This window comes from Bison bison, unplaced genomic scaffold (assembly GCF_000754665.1).
Source record: "Bison bison bison isolate TAMUID 2011002044 unplaced genomic scaffold, Bison_UMD1.0 scf7180017864466, whole genome shotgun sequence".
Classification (NCBI taxonomy): domain Eukaryota; kingdom Metazoa; phylum Chordata; class Mammalia; order Artiodactyla; family Bovidae; genus Bison; species Bison bison.
In genome coordinates, this window is record NW_011495027.1 from 2139802 (window position 1) to 2160227 (window position 20426).

General features: G+C 36.7%; 1 protein-coding gene across 1 annotated transcript in view; it reads left to right on the forward strand.

Annotated features, from left to right (window-relative positions):
- SPATA1 (spermatogenesis associated 1) overlaps positions 1–20426 on the forward strand; it is a 53729-nt gene that overhangs the window by 3704 nt on the left and 29599 nt on the right. Inside the window, 4 exon segments of the mRNA XM_010860303.1 lie at positions 6293–6399; positions 8374–8491; positions 16415–16468; positions 16561–16792. Coding sequence (XP_010858605.1) covers positions 6293–6399; positions 8374–8491; positions 16415–16468; positions 16561–16792 — 511 coding nt within the window.

Consider the following 20426-nt stretch of genomic DNA (forward strand, 5'->3'; position numbering starts at 1 on the left):
TTCCCTCTTGCCATCTCTTGTTTGACCACTTCCAATTTGCCTTGATTCGTGGACCTGACATTCCAGGTTCCTATGCAATATTGCTCTTTACAGCAATATTTAATCTCAGTCTTCTTTTAAAAAATATTTATATATTTGGCTGCATCGAGTCTTAGTTGCAGCACATGGGATCTGTACTTTAGGCATGCAGGATCTTCAGTTGCAGCATATGGGATCTATTTCCCTGACTAGAGATCGAACCCGGGCCCCCTGCATTGGTAGAACAGAGTCTTAGTACTAGACTACCAAGGAAGTCCCTGTTCTGTCTTCTCTTTTAGGTGTTTTTGTTCTTCCTGATCTCTTGATACTGGAGAATTTCAGGAGTGAGCTTTTTGTTCTCTTCTCTGTTTACACTCATTGTGATCTTTATCCAATCTAGTAGTTTTAAATACCAACATTATGCTACGTATTCACAAATTTATATCCCCATCCCAACCCTCTTTCCCAAACTCCAGACTGATGTTGTCAACTGCTTACTTGAAATCTCCACTTGGATGACCAATAGACAACAGAAACTCAACATGTTTGAAACAACTATACTTCTCCCTGCAACCCAAACCTGTACTAACCATGACCTTACTCGTTTCAGTTTATGGCAAATCCATCTTTCTAATATCTGAGGCCAAACACCTTGGAGTCATACTTAATGCCTTACCAAACTTCACTTCTTGGATGCTCAGTTCAGTTCAGTCACTCAGTCGTGTCTAACTCTTTGCGACCCCATGGACTGCAGCATACCAGACCTCCCTGTCTATCACCAGCTCCTGGAGTTCACTCAGACTCACATCCATCAAGTCAGTGATGCCATCCAGCCATCTCATCCTCTGTCATCCCCTTCTCCTCCTGCCTTCAATCTTTCCCAGCATCAGGATCTTTTTAAATGAGTCAGCTCTTCACATCAGGTGGCCAAAATATTGGAGTTTCATCTTCAACATCAGTCCTTCCAATGAATATTCAGGACTGATTTCCTTAGGATGGACTGGTTGGATCTCCTTGCAGTCCAAGGGACTCTCAAGAGTCTTCTCCAACACTGCAGTTCAGCTTTGATTAGACAGACCCTTGTTGGTAAAGTAATGTCCCTGCTTTTTTATATGCTGTCTAGTTTGGTTATAGCTTTTCTTCCAAGGAGCAAGTGTCTTTTTATTTCATGGCTGCCGTCACCATCTGCAGAGATTTTGGAGCCCCTAAAAATAAAGTCTGCCACTGCTTCCATTGTTTTCCCATCTATTTGCCATGAAGTGATGGGACCAGATGCCATGATCTTTGTTTTCTGAATGTTGAGTTTTAAGCCAACTTTTTCACTTTCCTCTTTCACTTTCATCAAGAGGCTCTTTAGTTCTTCTTTGCTTTCTGCCATAGAGTGGCAGAGTGGTGTTATCTGTATATCTGAGGTTATTGATATTTCTCCCAGCTTGTGATTTCAGCTTGTGCTTCATCCAGCCCAGCATTTCTCATGATGTACTCTGCATATAAGTTAAATAAGCAGGGTGACAATATATAGCCTTGACCGTACACCTTTCTTGATTTGGAGCCAGTCTGTTGTTCCATGTTCAGTTCTAACTGTTGCTTCTTGACCTGCATACAGATTTCTCAAGAGGCAGGTCAGGTGGTCTGGTATTCCAGTCTCTTTCAGAATTGTCCACACTTTGTTGTGATCCACACAGTCAAAGGCTTTGGCATAGTCAATAAAGCAGAAGTAGATGTTTTTCTGGAATTCTCTTACTTTTTCAGTGATCCAGCGGATGTTGGCAATTTGATCTCTGGTTCCTCTGCCTTTTCTAAATCCAGCTTGAACATCTGGAAGTTCACGATTCACGTACTGTTGAAGCCTGGCTTGGAGAACTTTGAGCATTACTTTGCTAGCATGTGAGATGAATTTAATCTGAAAGAAAATAGCTGAATCACTTTGCTGTATACCTGAAACTAACACAAAATTATTTCAATTAAAATAAAAAAGATACGACAATCAAATGCATATGTTATCCTTGATTGGATTCTAGATTGAAAGACCATTCTAAGGACAGTTGGACAATAGGGGAAATTTGAATATGGACTAGATATCAGTTGACATTAAGGAACTGTTAGTTTTCTTAGATGTGTATTTGGATTATTCCATTTAAAACTGAAAATTACTCCCTCTTTTATATTCCCTTTTTTTTTTTTTTTTGCCCTGCTCTACTTATTCTTTTTGACCAGGGATGTTCACTTTCTAATTTTCTATATCACTTACCAGTGTTTTATACTTAATGTTTATTGTCTGTGTCCCTCACAAGGCTGAGACTAGTCTGAGGCAAAGGAGTCAGTTGTCTTTGGTGCAAAACTTAAAAAGGCACCCCCAAAATTAAGTAATTAAAATAAATAATAAAAGATTTCTAAAATGAAAAGTTAATGGAAAAACCAATGATGAACAAGATATCAACATTTTAAATAGAAACAGGATCCAATAATTCTATGCCTAGCCATTTTGGAGCCAGAGGCAAAAGGCAAAATATATATCCCTCTGTATATCTTTTAATGTATTTTTACTTTACATATTTATTTATTGTAGAATAGTTATTTTTATTTTCACTTATTTAAAAAAATTTTTAATCATAGTGATATACAATATAGTATAAGTTTAAGATGGGCTTCCCAGGTGGCTCAGTGTTAAAGGGCCTGCCTGCCAGTGCGAGAGATGCAGGTTTGATCCCTGGGTCAGGAAGAAACCCTGGAATAGGAGATGGCAAATCACTCCAGTATTCTTGCCTGAGAAATTTTGTGGACAGAGAACCCTGACAGGCCACACAGTCCATGGGGTCCCAAAGAGTTGGACACGACTCAGCAACTGAGCACTCCACAGGTAAGTTTTAAGTATGAAAGTGAAAGTCACTCAGCCGTGTCCAGCTCTTTTCAACCCCATGTACTATACAGTCCATGGAATTCTCCAGACCAGAATACTGGAGTGGTTAGCTGTTCCTTTCTCCAGGGGATCTTCTGAACCCAGGGATGGAACCTAGGTCTCCTGCATTGCAGGCAGATTCATTACCCTCTGAGTCATCAGGGAAGCCACAGCACAGCAATTCAGTTATACATGTGTGTATATATATATTCTTTTTCAGATTCTTTTCCCTTATAAGTTATTACATATTCAGTATAGTTTCCTGTGCTATAATGTATTTTTAAATAGTTAATAGTTTTAATGAGAATATTATTGATAAGTTTACTTCCATTAAAGCCAGGAAAGTAAAATTACAATAAAGTTGAGTTTTTATATAAATAGAATGTTTAACCTTAAAGTAATGTCCTGAGTTTTAATACAGGCTTGCAAAATTTTCAATATTTTTTCAAATATGTTCTGGAAAAAGTTAGCCATTAAGAAATGTATTTTTTTAAAAGCCTGTATATAGCAGTTCGCTTTGTTTTTTTCTACTCAGGCTATAATAGTACCATTCTATCTTTAAATTTATAATATTTTGTTAATCATGAATTGTTTGCATTGAATAGATCTTTAAATATTATTTACCTCGATGATTGAGGCTTTGGTGCCACTTTAAATTTTGTACCTGAGGTGAGTGCTTCACTTCACCCTTCTTGTCCTGATACCTCATTAAAATATCAGCTGCATGCAGGCATGGATCTTTGTTTTACTCACTACATACTCAGTGCCTAGAACAGTACTTCCACATAGTAGGTATGTTTGTTGAATGAATGAATAAATTAAAATTCTCCATAAATTAATTTACTTCACAAAATGTTTCAAAGGCCAGGAAATGTTTTATTATTATAATTACTTTTTCTTTATGTTGCCTCCTCATTCAATTATGGAATGAAAGTATATACAAACACTTTGAATTATAATTCATGAATTGTTATAAAAATATTGAAGTAATTACTTGGTTTATGAAAGTGGAATAAAATGTTTAGTTCAAGAAATATTTTTCTCCTATAAAATATTGATATATTCATATAAATGATAAGGCCATATTTACTTTAGATTTCTGAAAGTTTTATAAGTATTTATTAGTATAGCTTTAATATTTACTATTGTAGTATTAGTACATAGTATAGCTTTTAGCTGTTAATAGGATGGTATAACCAGAGAGTAATCTTTTATTTATTTATTTTTAAATTAATTTATTTATTTTACTTTACAATATTGTATTGGTTTTGCCATACATTGACTTGAATCCGCCATGAGTATACATGTGTTCCCCATCCTGAATCCCCCTCCTGCCTCCCTCCGCATCCCATCCCTTTGGGTCATCCCAGTGCACCAGCCCCAAGCACCCTGTATCATGCATCAAACCTGGACTGGCGATTCGTTTCACATATGATATTTTACATGTTTCAGTGCCATTCTCCCATATCATCTTGTCCTCGCCCTCTCCCACAGAGTCCAAAAGACTGTTCAATACATCTGTGTCTCTTCTACTGTCTCACATGCAGGGTTATTGTTACCTTCTTTCTAAATTCCATATGTATGCGTTAGTGTACTGTATTGGTGTTTTTCTTTCTGGCTTACTTCTCTCTCTATAATAGGCTCCAGTTTCATCTACCTCATTAGAACTGATTCAAATGTATTCTTTTTAACAGCTGAGTAATATTCCATTGTGTATATGTACCACAGCTTTCTTATCCATTCATCTGCTGATGGACATCTAGGTTGCTTCCATGTCCTGGCTATTAAAAACAGTGCTGCGATGAACACTGGGGTATATGTGTCTCATTCAGTTCTGGTTTCCTCAGTGCGTATGCTCAGCAGTGGGATTGCTGGGCCGTATGGCAGTTCTATTTCCAGTTTTTTAAGGAATCTCCACACTGTTCTCCATAGTGGCTGTACTAGTTTGCATTCCCACCAACAGTGTAAGAGGGTTCCCTTTTCTCCACACCCTCTCCAGCATTTATTGCTTGTAGACTTTTGGATAGCAGCCATTCTGACTGGCGTGAAATGATACCTCATTGTGGTTTTGATTTGCATTTCTCTGATAATGAGTGATGTTGAGCATCTTTTCATGTGTTTGTTAGCCATCTGTATGTCATCTTTGGAGAAATGTCTGTTTAGTTCTTTGGCCCACTTTTTGATTGGGTCTTTTATTTTTCTGGAATTGAGCTGCAGTAGTTGCTTGTATATTTTTGAGATTAATTCTTTGTCTGTTGCTTCGTTTGCTGAGAGTAATCTTTTAAATGCCCTGAAATTCAAAATACAGCATATAGGAAACTTCACTATTCAATCTATGCAGACATATTAAACTGCAATTAATATTCTGACATCAGAATATGCAGATAATATGCTTGGTCTATAAAAACAACTTGGGCAAATTACTCATTCAAGAGCCATTTTCATTTCCTATAAGAATCACTAATATTAATGTGAGGTCATATTCAGTTCAAATTTAAAAAAACATTTTTTCAGATACATTATACTGTAGTATATAATCATTTAAATGCTTTGACTTTTAATATGGATGAGTAGCAAACTTTCATTGAAGTAAAAGTCTTTATTTGCTATAACTGTTTTGTGGAAATCTAAATATTCTTCTCAGTGGATGAATTCTAATTGAGGTCGTAAAACAATAGAAAAGATGATAATACATATAAGCACAGACAACATATAAACACAATCTAAGCTTACAGACCTGCCCTATGTGGAAACAACCATTCCTTTTCCATCACTGGTCAGGAATAGGTTCTTCCTCAAATTCTGGTAAACAAAAATATTGCCCAAACCCCTGTATTCACACTTCAGCAGGTTAGAACTAGCAATCATCACAGCTGTGTTAGGGAGACTATACACACACACACACACACACACACACACACACACACATATATATAAAATAAGGATCCTATATATATATAGAATAAGGACTATATATATATATATATAGAATAAGAATTCCACAAAATCACACAAATTAAACTATATAGGTAGAGGTCAGGGAAAGGGGCATTGGTTGGTAATAGGAAATCTGATCTTGGCAATCTAGTGTCCTTACTGCAAGCCACAAATGTTTTGTGTGTCATATATATGTTAAGGAAATCTAGCACCACATCTAGGATGTTGTTTCCAAGGGAAAATGTGCTCCAGTGCCTAGTAGCCAACTTAGCGTATTTCAGGATCTTTGTTTTATTTTTTGGTATGTGTTTGTTCAGAAGGATACATATATACCTTGTTTATTTCAATGATGTTTATTAAACTCAAATTCTATAGGACATTAATTGATTTTTCTCACTTTAAAATGATTTTAACTGACTTTATTCTCAATTTATTCAGTTGGTGGAACTTCATGTTTTTTATGTCCCTGAAGGATCATGGAATTATAAATTAAATACCATTTCAATAGAAGTTGTTAACAAATTCATTTCAGCTGGCTTTATAAGGCAAGTATTTTGTAGTCACATTACAATGTGTCTGAAAAAGAGATCTTTTTTTTCTGCAGAGAAAAATGCTTTGTGGAAATTCAAAAATTGTAAGTGAAAAATATCTTGTTCGTGTGATGGATCCAGTCCCTGCCTTAATGAATACTATCAATAAATAGCACTATGTAACTGTTAAAAAGTGCCATAGGAACAGCTGTCACTTAGCCATAGCACTGCCACCTAGAAAACAGAGTATAACTAATCTGTGTAGTAACCAGGCTATACACAAAGAGAATTAAGACCGTATTTACCTGAAATTAGAAACCTACTGAAGAGCTGTGAATAGTGGTTAAACCAGTATATCTACAATGACTTTTTCACTTAACTATTTAAAAATAAAAACACAATATATATATATATATACACACACACATATAACATATATATGGGCTTCCCAGGTGGCGCTAGTGGTAAAGAACCCGCCTGCCAATGCAGGAGACGTAAGGCACGCGGATTTGATTCCTCGGTCGGGAAGATCCCCTGCAGGAGGGCAGGGCAACCCACTCCAGTATTCATGCCTGGAGAATCACACGGACAGAGGAGCCTGATGGGCCGTTGTCAACTGGGATGCAAAGAGTTGGATACGACTGAAGCCACTGAGCACACACACAACATATATATATTTTCACATGCATAGAAACACACATGATAGTATGTGTTATAACTGCCTGTTGTTATTTCTCTTGAGGACACCTCAGTCTTCCTAATCTTCCCCATCATTTTTTTCAAGCACACGAACTTCCTTTGTGTTCTGAAACACATTAGACATAGCCCTACCTCAGAACTCTTGTACTTGCTGTTTCTTTTGTCTAAAATGCTCTTTGTGCCTTTACATATGCTATCTTATCTCCTTCATTCTTTTCTCCAGTATTACTTTTTTGTTTATATTTTCTCTCATCAGAATACTCATCCTTACCTGCTTTACGTTTCTCTATAGTACTGGGCTTCCCTGGTAGCTCAGCGATAAAGAATCTGCCTGCCAATGCAGGAGACATGGGTTCGATCCCTGCATTGGAAAGATTCCCTAGAGAAATAAATGGCAACCCACTCTAGTGTTCTTGCCTGGAGAATCCCATGGACAGAGGAGCCTGGCAGTCTGTGGTCCATGCTGTCACAAACAATCAGCTAGGACTGAGCGACTAAACAACAACAACAACAACAAATAGTACTTAGCAGTGTCTTACGTATTAAATTTTTTCTTACTTTGTTAATTTTTTCACTTCCACCATTAGATTGTAAGGTCTATAAGGGCGAAAGTATTTGTTTTGTTGATTGCCTTATTCTCAACCCTACACAATATTTGACACAAGAGGAACTCAATATATATTTGTTAATTGAATGAGTTAATTATATTATATTCCCCTAAAAGTCTAGAAAAATAAGAACTCAGAACAAGAGCTTTAAATTTTAGATGTTGAGGAATGAAGCGTTCCCAATAAGCAAAGATGTATAGTCTGATGACATTCGATCATCAAAGAAAGTCTTAAGCACTAGCTAACACTGTCAGACTTCCAAAATAAATATCTGTGGCTAAATCCTTCTTTAAGATACATATAATATTATATAAATATCATTGCATGGTTTTATTTTAATAAAAAAACTGAAGGTAGATGAGAAAAGTGAAACTGAAGGTAGATGAGAAAAGAAAATAAGTCCTTTTCAGTACAGAAAGGACTTTTATAAACTGTACATTTGGATAATTTAAAATTTTAATGATTTTATTGATTAAGTGACTTTTAACCATTTTGTAAAAAAAAAATTTACAGCCTTCAAGCCTACAAAGTTCCAAGCAATGTAGAAACACAGTATATTAAGTTATATATGATATGTTAAATTAGTATTTGGACTGGAGATAAAATACTAAAGCTCTTGAATCTTTATTATAGCTGAAACCCATTTTATTTTACATTATAAGGCAATGTCATGATATTTCAGAGTATCTCCTCACCTAACTTTACAAGACCTGAGGGAGCGTCTCAGTGAGTTCCTTGGTGAAGAAGCTGTCACAGAGAAATTTTTATTTCTCAAATGCATTGGAAATAATCTAGCTGTAGTAAGTTTTCTTAATTTTTCCTTTTGATTAAAGAAAAGCATACTTTAACAAATTTTCTTTCTTAAATGCTTATCAACTCAACTCCTTAATATACTATGCAATATGTAATCTCAATCATAACAAAATGGAAATATCATTTAGCACACAAATCATCAAGAAAAGATGGGCCTTTCTGGTATATTACTGTGCACTAAAATATGGGGCCCTGGGATTTCTTTGGAAAGAATGATGCTAAAGCTAAAACTCCAGTACTTTGGCCACCTTATGTGAAGAGATGACTCATTGGAAAAGACTCTGATGCTTGGAGGGATTGGGGACAGGAGGAGAAGGGGACGACAGAGGATGAGATGGCTGGATGGCATCACTGACTCGATGGACGTGAGTCTGAGTGAACTCTGGGAGTTGGTGATGGACAGGTGAACTCCTGGCGTGCTGCGATTCATAGGGTCTCAGAGAGTTGGACACGACTGAGCAACTGAACTGGTGTGTAAATTTCCCTGGGGAGAAAATAAAGGCAAATTTTAAATGTGATCATATATTTTTAAATTTAATAGCATTAGAAGATTTTTAAATGAGCACTTGTAGGGAAAAAAATGGATTCTCATTTGTTAGGCCACAGCTAGCCTTCTTTGATGTGGAATGACTCCAATATACTGTATTTGATGGGGCAGGAATCAGCTATTCTCAATTGAACACTCCTATTTGTAGCTTCAGGGGCAGGATTTTCTAAATAGAGAGTTTTCCTAGCTGAAATCTCAGTCCAGCAAACCATTAGATCTCAAAGTTTCTGGTTTCTCATATTTATGTAAGGTTTATTTCTCTAATCAAGACTTTCCCTATTTAAACTCTTAAGTAGACAAGAATCCCTTAGAAGAAATGGAATAGGCCTCACAGTCAACAAGAGTCAGAAATGCAGTACTTGGGTGCAATCTCAAAAACAAAGGATGATCTCTTTTCATTTTCAAGGGAAACCAGTATCACAGCAATCCAAGTCTATGCCCCAACCACTAATGCTGAAGGAGCTGAAGTTGGATGGTTCTATGATGACCTAAAAACCTTATTGAACTAACACCCAAAAAAAGGTCTTTTTCATCATAGGCAACTAGAGTGAAAAAGTAGGAAGTCAAGAGGTACGTAGAGTAACAGGCAAATCTGGCTTTGGAGTACAAAATGAAGCAGGGCAAAGGCTGACAGAGTTTTGCCAAGAGAACGCACAAGTCATAGCAAACACCCTCTTCCAACAACACAGAAGACGATACTACACATGGACATCCCTAGACGGTCAATACCGAAATCAGGTTGATTATGTTCTTTGCAGCCAAAGATGGAGAAGCTCTATACAGTCAGCAAAAACAAGACCTGGAGCTGACTATGGTTCAGATCATGAGCTCCTTATTACCAAATTCAGACTGAAACTGAAGAAAGTAGGGAAAACCACTAGACCATTCAGGTATGACCTAAATCAAATCCCTTACAATTATACAATGGAAGTGACAAATGGATTAAAGGGATTAGATCTGATAGAGTGCCTGAAGAACTATGGACAGAGGTTTGTAACATTGTAAGAAGGTGGTGATCAAAACCATCCCCAAGAAAAAAAAATACAAAAAGGTAAGAGTTGTCTGAGGAGGCCTTAAAAATAGCTGAGAAGAGAAGGGAAAGCAAAGGATAAAAGGAAAGATATACCCATCTGAATTCAGAGTTCCAAAGAATAGCAAGGATAAGATAAGATAAGATAAGAAAGCCCTCCTAAGTGATCAATGTAAAAAAATAGAGGAAAACAATAGGATGGGAAAGACTAGCGCTCTCTTCAAGAAAATTAGAGATACCAAGGCAACATTTCATGCAAAGATGGGCTCAATAAAGGACAGAAATGTTATGGACCTAACAGAAGCAGAAGATATTAAAAAGGGGTGGCAAGATTACACAAAATATACAAAAAAAGATCTTAATGATGCAGATAACCATGATGGTGTGATCACTCGCCCAGCGCGAGACATACTGGAGTGTGAAGTCAAGTGGGCCTTAAGAAGCATTACCACGAACAAAGTTAATGGAGGTGATGGAATTTCAGCTGAGTTATTTCAAATCCTAAAAGATGCTGTTGAAGTGCTGCATTCAATATACCGGCAAATTTGGAAAATTCAGCACTGGTCACACGACTGGAAAAAGTCAGTTTTCATTCCAATCCCAAAGAAAGGCAATGATAAAAATTGTTAAAACTACCACACAGTTGCATTCATCTCACATATTAGCAAAGTAATGCTCAAAATGCTCCAAGCTAGGCCTCAACAGTACGTGAACCAAGAGCTTCCAGATGTTCAAGCAGGATTTAGAAAAGGCAGAGGAACCCGAGATTAAATTGCCAACATACATTGGATAATAGAAAGAGCAAAAGAATTCCAGAAAAACATCTACTTCTGTTTCACCAACTAGCTAAAGCCTTTGACTGTTGTGGATCACAACAAAATGTGGAAAATTCTCAAAGAGATGGGAATACCAGACCACCTAACCTGCCTCCTGAGAAATCTGTATGCAGATCAAGAAGCAACAGTTAGAACCTGACATGTAACAACAAACTGGTTCCAAATTGGGAAAGGAGTATGTCAAGGCTGTATGTTGTCACCCTGCTTATTTAACTTATATGCTAAGTACTTCATGTGAAATGCAGGGCTGGATGAAGCACAAGTGGGAATCAAGTTTGCCCAGAGAAATAGCAATAATCTCAGATACACATATAACACCACCCTTATGGCAGAAAGCAAGGAGGAATTAAACAGCCTCTGATGAAGGTGAAAGAGGAGAGTGAAAAAGCTGGCTTAAAACTCAGCATTCAAAAAATAAAGATCATGGCATCCAGTCCATCACTTCACGTCAAGTAGATGGGGAAACAACAGAAACAGTGACGGACTTTATTTTCTTGGACACCAAAATCACTACTGATGGTGTCTGCAGCCTTGGCATTAAAAGAAGCTTGCTCCTTGGAAGAAAAGTTATGACCAACCTAGACTGCATATTTAAAAGCAGAGACATTACTTTGCCAACAAAGGTCCATCTAGTCAAAGCTATGGTTTTTCCAGTAGTCATGTATGGATGTGAGAGTTGGACCATAAAGAAAGCTGAGTGCCAAAGAATTGATGCTTTTGAACTGTGGTGTTGGAGAAGACCCTTGAGAGTCCCTTGGACTGCAAGGAGATCAAACCAGTCAATCCTAAAGGAGATCATTCCTGCATATTCATTTGGAAGGACTGATGATAAAGCTTAAGCTCCAATACTTTGGCCACCTGATGTGAAAAACTGACTCTTTAGAAAAGACTCTAATGCTGGGAAGAGATTGAAGGCAGTAGAAGGGGATGGCAGAGGATGAGATGGTTGGATGGCATCACCAACGTGATGGATGTGAGTTTGAACAAGCTCTGGGAGTTGGTGATGGACATGGAAGTCTGGTGTGCTGCAGTCTGTGGGGTCGCAAATAGTTGGACAGGACTGAATGACTGAACTGAATTGAAACTCGAAAATGCAGTTTATTCCTATTCTACTCTAGTTTAAACATATCATTATTATGTATTTGTTTATGTGGTTATTTGTTTAACATTTAACTCTGCCTAGACTGTAGCTCCCTGTGAGCAAAGACCTTATTCACTATTTTATTTATGAGTGCCTAACAAGGGTTTTAGCACTTACAGGCATTTAAATGTTTACTGAAAAAAATTAAATAATGAGTGATAATGGAAAAAATAAACATCCCCCCAAAGTAGTACTGTAGAGGAATTTGCTATTGGAATTCTTGGGCTTATCTACTAGATTTGAACATTTTGTCATAGAGTTCTGTTCCATACACAGAATATTAATTTACTGATCATTAAGTTAGTTTCCCTTAATCTTGGAAGAAAAAGAATTACTTTTGTTCTTTTTCATGATATTTAAAATTACTAAATATCAACTACAGAATCCTAAATTGGAAGTGATCTAACAATAATTAAAATCAAATTCTAAACTGTTTCTAATAATTTATTATTTTCAACAAATAGTTATTGATGTTTTTCTCTATACAAAATGAGAGAATAAAAAGAATTGGACATAGATTTTTCCCTTAAAGAATATTCAGTGTAGTGGGAAGACAAAATACACAAATAATTAAAACAGCATATTCTATATATTTCGATGATCCAACGGATGTCGACAATTTGATCTCTGGTTCCTCTGCCTTTTCTAAATCCAGCTTGAACATCTGGAAGTTCACGGTTCACGTGCTATTGAGGCCTGGCTTGGAGAATTTTGAGCATTATTTTGCTAGTGTCTCAGATGAATGCAATTGTGAGGTAGTCTGAGCGTCCTCTGGCATTGCCTTTCTTTGGGATTGGAATGAAACTGACCTTTCCCAGTCCTGTGGTCACTGCTGAGTTTTCCAAATTTGCTGGCATATTTAGTGCAGCAATTTCACAGCATCATCTTTTAGGATTTGAAATAGCTCAACTGGAATTCCATCACCTTCACTAGCTTTGTTCATAGTGATGCTTCCTAAGGCCCACTTGACTTTGCATTCCAGGATGTCTGCCTCTAGGTGAGTGATCACACAATCGTGATTATCTGGGTCATGAAGATCTTTTTTGTACAGTTCTGTGTATTCTTGCCACCTCTTTCTAATATCCTCTGATTCTGTTGGGTCCATACCATTTCTGTCCTTTATTGTGCTCATCTTTGCATGAAATGTTCCCTTGGTGTCTCTAATTTTCTTGAAGAGATCTCTAGTCTTTCCCATTCTTTTGTTTTCCTCTATTTGCATTGATCACTGAGGAAGGCTTTCTTATCTCTCCTTGCTATTCTTCAGGCTTCTCTATCAGATCTAATCCCTTGAATCTATTTCTCACTTCCACTGTATAATTATAAGGGATTTGATTTAGGTCATACTTGAATGGTCTAGTGGTTTTCCCTACTTTCTTCAATTTCAATCTGAATTTGGCAATAAGGAGTTCATGATCTGAGCCACAGTCAGCTCCCAGTCTTGTTTTTGCTGACTGTATTGAGAGCTTCTCCATCTTTGGTTGCAAAGAATATAATAAATCCGATTTCAGTTATGGCCATCTGGTGATGTCCATGTGTAGAGTCTTCTCATATGTTGTTGGAAGAAGGTGTTTGTTATGACCAGTGTGCTCTCTTGGCAAAACTCTAGAAGCAAGAGAGTTCCACAAAAACATCTACTTCTGTTTTATTGACTATGCCAAAGCCTTTGACTGTGTAGATCACAACAAAGTGTGGAAAATTCTTAAAGAGATGGGAATACCAGACCACCTGACTTGCCCCTTGAGAAATCTGTATGCAGGTGGAAGCAACAGTTAGAACTGAACATGGAACAACAGACTGGTTCCAAATCGGGAAAGGAGTATGTCAAGGCTGTATATTGTCACCCTGCTTATTTAACTTATATGCAGAGTACATCATGAGAAATGCTGGGCTGGATGAAGCACAAACTGAAATCACAAGCTGGGAGAAATATCAATAACCTCAGATATACAGATGACACCACCCTTATGGGTGAAAGCAAAGAGGAACTAAACAGCCTCTTGATGAAAGTGAAAGAGGAGAGTAAAAATGTTGGCGTAAAACTCAATACTCAGAAAACTAAGATCATGGCATCTGGTCCCATCACTTCATGGCAAATAGATAGTGAAACAGTGAAAACAGTGACAGGCTTTATTTTGGGGGGCTCCAAAATCACTGCAGATGGTGACTGCAGCCTTGAAATTAAAGGATACTTGCTCCTTGGAAGAAAAGTTATGACCTACCTAGACAGCATATTAAAAAGCAGAGATGTTACTTTGCCAACAAAGGTCCATCTAGTCAAAGCTATGGTTTTTCCAATAGACACATATGGATGTGAGAGTGGACCATAAAGAAAGCTGAATGCCAAAGAATTGATGCTTTTGAACTGCGGTGTTGGAGAAGATTCTTGAGAGTCCCTTGGAATGCAAAGAGGTCCAACCAGTCCATCCTAAAGGAAAAAAGAAAGACAAAGAAAGTGAAGTCAGTCAGTTGTGTCCCACTCTTTGCGACCCCATGCCTGTAGCTCACCAGGGTCCTCTGTCCATGGAATTCTGCAGGCAAGAATACTGGAGCGGGTTGTCATTTCCTTATCCGGGGATCTTCCTAACCCAGGGATCGAACATGGATCTCTCCCGCATTGCAGGCAGATGCTTTAACATCTGAGCCACCATGAAAGCCCCAGATCAGTCCTGAATATTCATTGGAGGAACTGATGCTGCAGCTGACACTCCAATACTTTGGTCACCTGATGTGAAGTGACTCATCTGAAAAAACCCTGAAGCTGGGAAAGATTAAAGGTGGAAGTAGAAGGGGACCACAGAGGATGAGATGGTTGGTTGGCATCACTGACTCAATGGACATGAGTTTGAGTAAACTCTGGGAGTTGGTGATGGACAGGGAGGTCTGGCATGTTGCAGTCCATGGGGTCAAAAAGAGTGGGACACGACTGAGTGACTGAACTGAACTGAACTGATTCTCTGTATTTAGAAGAAAAAGAGATTGCTTCCAGAAAGAGGAGAGGTGAAATGGATAACTTTAGGAAAGAAGTGGTCATCAGTTTGGATTTTAACAGATAAATATTTGATCTTGCAAAAATGTTGGGTGGGAGAAGCTTTCTGAGTAGAGAAAGCAGAATGAGCATGGAAGTGGCTAAGCAGGCAACTACAGAAAAGTGAGTGGTTCAGTTTTTACTGGAGCATTGATTGTGTGAGAGGGAATAGTAGACAATTGTAAAGGTACGTTGTTGAAGGTCTTGAATGCCAGGTTAATGAATTTGGATTTTTTTTTTTTTTTTTCCTGAAACTTTGTAGTTTTTGAGCAGAAGATAACATGATGAGAGCCTTAAGAAACCAGAGACAGGAATTGTAACCAGGAGTCTTACAGTGGCTATGCAAAAGATAAGAAGAGTCTCAGGAACAGGCTGGCTCTCAGATTTCATCTACTAGTATTTTCTTCTTGGTTCTACATTTTAGCCACAAAAATCTTCCTTTGGTCCTCACATGAAGCCAAACTCACATCTATTTCATCATCTTTGTACCTGCCTGGAAATCACTTCTCCAGATTTTCAAATAGATTGCTTCTTTTTTTCATAATTCAGTTCTCAGTTCAATTATTGTATTTTATTTTTTTTTTAAAAAGGCCTTCCCTGACCACCTAATTTTCAGATATTCTTTCTCTGAACTACTCTGTATTACATCACTCCATTTTATTTTCATAAAACACATATCACTACCTTAAATCATGTTTATTTTAACATCTGCTCTCCAAGTTGAATATAAGCTACATGAGAGCAGGGATTTCACATTGTTTACCATCCCCTGTAGAACACTACCTGACACACAGTATGCCTTCCGTAATTGTTGAATGAATAAACAAGTAACAAATTAACTCTGTGGGTCTAACATTTAAGAAGTAAAGTTTACAAAGTTAGATTTTGGAACTAGATTACCTGGTTTTGCCTCCCAACTTGGAAACTTCCTATTTCTAAAATCTTAGGCAAGATACTTAACCTCTCTTTGCCTCATTCTCATCTGTGCCTCGTACAGACAATATGTATGCCTATCACATGGAACTGTGAGGATTAACTGAGCTTTATATGTAAGTGTAAAGCATTTAGAATAGGGCCTGGCACATAGTAAGTCCATGCAAGTGAGAGCCATAATTACTGTTGTTAAATAACATAGAGTTTCAATTATGTTTAGTACACTGAACAGAAGTAGGATATATTCTAACCTTTTCTAGAATCTAGCTTAGTTACCAGCTTTAGTACCAACTGTTTGATGTGACTTTTATATCACAGATATATAACTTTTGCAAAACAGGTTAAAAGTAACTGGAAAATGCTACAAAAGCTTCAATTATTTTTTCATTTGTTTTTAGGTGAGGACAAAGCAAGAATCAGAACTGAAACTCAAATCATTTGTTCCTCCATATGTGTGTAATTTGACATTTTTAATTTATGCTAATTTTTTAACTTATTGCTTTTTAAACTATAAACTAATTTTTAAATTTCCTGTATGTTTTAGGCTCTTCAACCAGAATTATACTTGCTTCCTATAATGGATCATTTAGGAAATATTTATTCAGCATCAGCAGCAGTTTCTTTAGATGAACAGCAGACTAATAATGGTGTTGCTGAGCCTGATGGAATAATACACAGACCACGTAGTGTAACTCTGTCAAAGGAAGAACCTGGAACAGATCCTAGTGTTTTAGAAAATGCTTTGAAAGAACTTCTTGACAAGAATCAGGAAGAAGGTGATTTAAACTGGAATGAAGTTGTTATAGTACATTTTAATAGTCAAGTCTGGGCAAACTCTGGGCAAATCTAGCCTTACAAATACAGGCAATATCATAGGAAAGCTCCAATTCAATTTGGGGATTTTTAAAAATAGTTGTATGAGTTGGGAGGGAAAAAAAAAGACTAAATACTATGCTAAAATAAAAATAAAATCAAAATACAACACAAAGTCTACCACCTTTTATAATTTCAGATAAAGTTAAGGCTAAAGGAGAAGAGAAGGGAAGTGATTGTTACATAAAACCTTATTGTTATAAGTTCAGAAGTATCTTATCCAGGCAAACAGTATCAGGCCAAAGCAAAATAACTTTAATATTGGGAGACATTTGGATTTCAAAGATTAAAATTTTTGTATGATTACACATACCAACTTACTGGTAATTTAGTTCTCAAAAAGTGGTAGGTTTTTAAAAACTCAAACTTATATAAATTAAGCTGGTACTACACTCTAAGAATATATTGAAATAAGTTAGTTGGATTTTTTTTACCTGGCTGCATACAGCAAATAAATTGTGATGGAAAACCAAATATACTAAAAATTTATGAATTAAATGAAACCCCCTCAATTAATGACAACACTCTTTACAGCTACAAAATACACTTATTCTTAATTAGTTGCATTTTTCTTCATCTTCAATAATAACAATTATTGCATTCTGTATTCTAAGTTTATACTATGCCTAGTGATATTCCAAACTTAGCCTCTTCTTGTGTGTGTGTGTGTGTGTGTGTGTGTGTGCTTAACCTTAGGTACATTTAACATGGGCTTCCCAAGTGGCACAGTGATAAAGAATCACCTGCCAATTCAGGAGACACAAGCTACACGGGTTCTATCCCTGGATTGGAAAGGCCCCTGGAGGAGGAAATGGCAGCCTGCTCTAGTATTCTTGCCTGGAAAATCCCAAGGACAGAGGAGCCTGAGGCTACAGTCCGTGGGGTCTCAAAAGAATCAGAAACGACTGAGCATACACACATTTAATGTGATCAGTGAGAGTCTTTACCTTATTTTTTTTATCTAGGTATATCCCTGCAGTTATATATATGGCTTTCCAGTTATGGTATCAATTAGAGGTTAAATGAAAAAACACCTGGGAAAAAAGTTAATTGTGGAATTCCAGTAGTCCTGAAAAGTACAAGATCAAGTAACTAATGAAGTAGGCAATTACCCTACATGAAGTTATGAGTAGTATCATATTTTATACCCTAGGCTACTGGCCAAGTCCCTGAACTATGCTACTTTCACAAAACCCCAAAAAAGTATTTGACTGAGAATATTTAATCTTATGAATTTTGTGTAATTGTAATTTTTAAATAGTATTAATTTCTTGGTGCTTCACATCAAAAAAATTAACTATAATTTAACTGAGAGCCTAGTGTATGCTCATTTTTAAAAGTTCTAGAAACATCAATAACTATTAAGAAGAAAATAAGGATTAACAATAGTTTCACCATCCAGAGATAGCTATTGTAAAGTGAAAGTGAAAATTGCTCTGTCGTGTTTGACTCTTTGCAACCCCTTGGAATTCTCCAAGCCAGAATACTGGAGTGGGTTGCCTTTCCCTTCTCCAGGGGATCTTCCTACCCAGGGATCGAACCCAGGTCTCCCACACTGCAGGCAGTTTCTTTACCAGCAAGGGAAGCCCATAGCTATTAGTATCTGTTAGTATTTTGGTGTATATTCTTCCAATTTTTTTTTAGTTCATATAAATATGTTTTAACTTTTGAAAAATGAGGACACATACAAACTCTTTTAAATCCTCTTCTTTTAGAAAATGTCACAGACATGTCATGCCAATAAATATAGATCTACATCATTATAGACTTCTCTTGTGGTATATTTGTTTATATAACCTTGATTTAATATTCTTGCTATTATGAATGATGCTATAAGCAACATTTTTCTAAATACAATGCATATATTCTAAATAAATTCTAAATTTATGCATTCTAAATACATGCATTTATCCTACTATCTTCTTAGAAGTTTAATGGCTGTTTCTCAGGGAATGTGTTTTGTTTGTTTGTTATTCTTATATTCATCTGTTTTATTTTTTAGATTCCATGTATAAATGATAACATATAGTATTTGTCTTTCTCTGACTGGTATATTTCACTATGCTTCTTAAAAGAGCTTTCCAACCTTGTGTGCCTCTTTCTGGTCACTCTTCCTCCTTCCCCAATAAAAAGAGTGCTCTGATTTTTTTTTAATTATATATTTTTTGCAGTGCTGAGTCTTGGTTACTGTGTGCGGGCTTTCTCTAGTTGCAGTTAGCAGGGGTTACTCTCTAGTCACAGTGCACGGTCTTCTTATTGTGGTAGCTTCTCTTGTTGCAGAGCACTGGCTCTAGGGTGTGTGGGCTTCAGTAGTTGTGGTGCACAGGCTTGGATGTCTCGTGGAATGTGAATCTTCCCAGACCAGGGATCAAGCGCATGTCCCCTGCATTGGTTGGTGGATTCCAAACCAGTGACCACCAGGGAAGTCCTACTTGATTTTTTGAGATAATTATTTTCTTACTTTTTTTATAGTTTTATTACAACCTCAATGTGTATTCCTTAATAATAATTTAGTTTTGTCTCTTTTGAATTTTATTTATAATCATATTGAAACTTTTTTCTTTTACTTGACATTATAACTGAAAGATTCAACAATGTTGTCATGTATAATACTATTTCATTTCTTTTTACTGTTGTATAATATTTTATTGTATGATCATATCATGATTTATTTACCTATTCTGCTGACAGACAGTTGGTTTCCAATTTGGGGCTATTACAAATATGCTATTTTGTACATTCTTGTACATGAGTCCTAAATGCATATGTGCAAAAGAATCTCAAAAAAGTATACCTAGAATTAGCATTGTATGTATATGTTCAACTTTACTAAATAATTTCCATGTGTTTTCCAAAGTGACTGTACCCAGTAACAAAAAGTTGTTTCTAAAAGTTGTATCAAAAGTTCCCGTTGAACCATAATCTTGCTGTCAGACTACATTCTGGATAATTTGTTCACCTCTTTCTTCCAAATCTACCTTACCAATTCTCTTTTTAGCTATGTCTAATCAGCTATTAAACCCTTACACTGAATTTATAATTCCAAATATTCTATTTCTCTTTTCTAGTCATTCTCTTTGCTTAAACATTTCTTCATATGTTTCATGGCCATTTGGATTTGTCTTCATTCAAGTGTTTTGCCTATTTTATGTTCTCTTAAATATTGATTCATTTTGTTGTTGTTGTTCAGTCAGTCTCTCAGTCATATCTGACTCTGCAGCTGCATGGACTGCAGCATACCAGGCCTCTCTGTCCTTCACCATCACCCACAGCCTACTCAAACTCATGTCCATTAAGTCAGAGATGCCATCCAACCATCTCATCCTCTGTTGTCCCCTTCTCCTGCCTTCAATCTTTCCCGGCATCAGGGTCTTTTCTAATGAGTCAGTTCTTCGCATCAGGTAACCAAAGTATTGGAGTTGCGGCTTCAGCATCAGTCCTTCCAATGAATATTCAGGACTGATTTTATTTAGGATGGACTGGTTGGATCTCCGTGCAGTCTAAGGGACTCTCAAGAGTCTTCTCCAACACCACAGT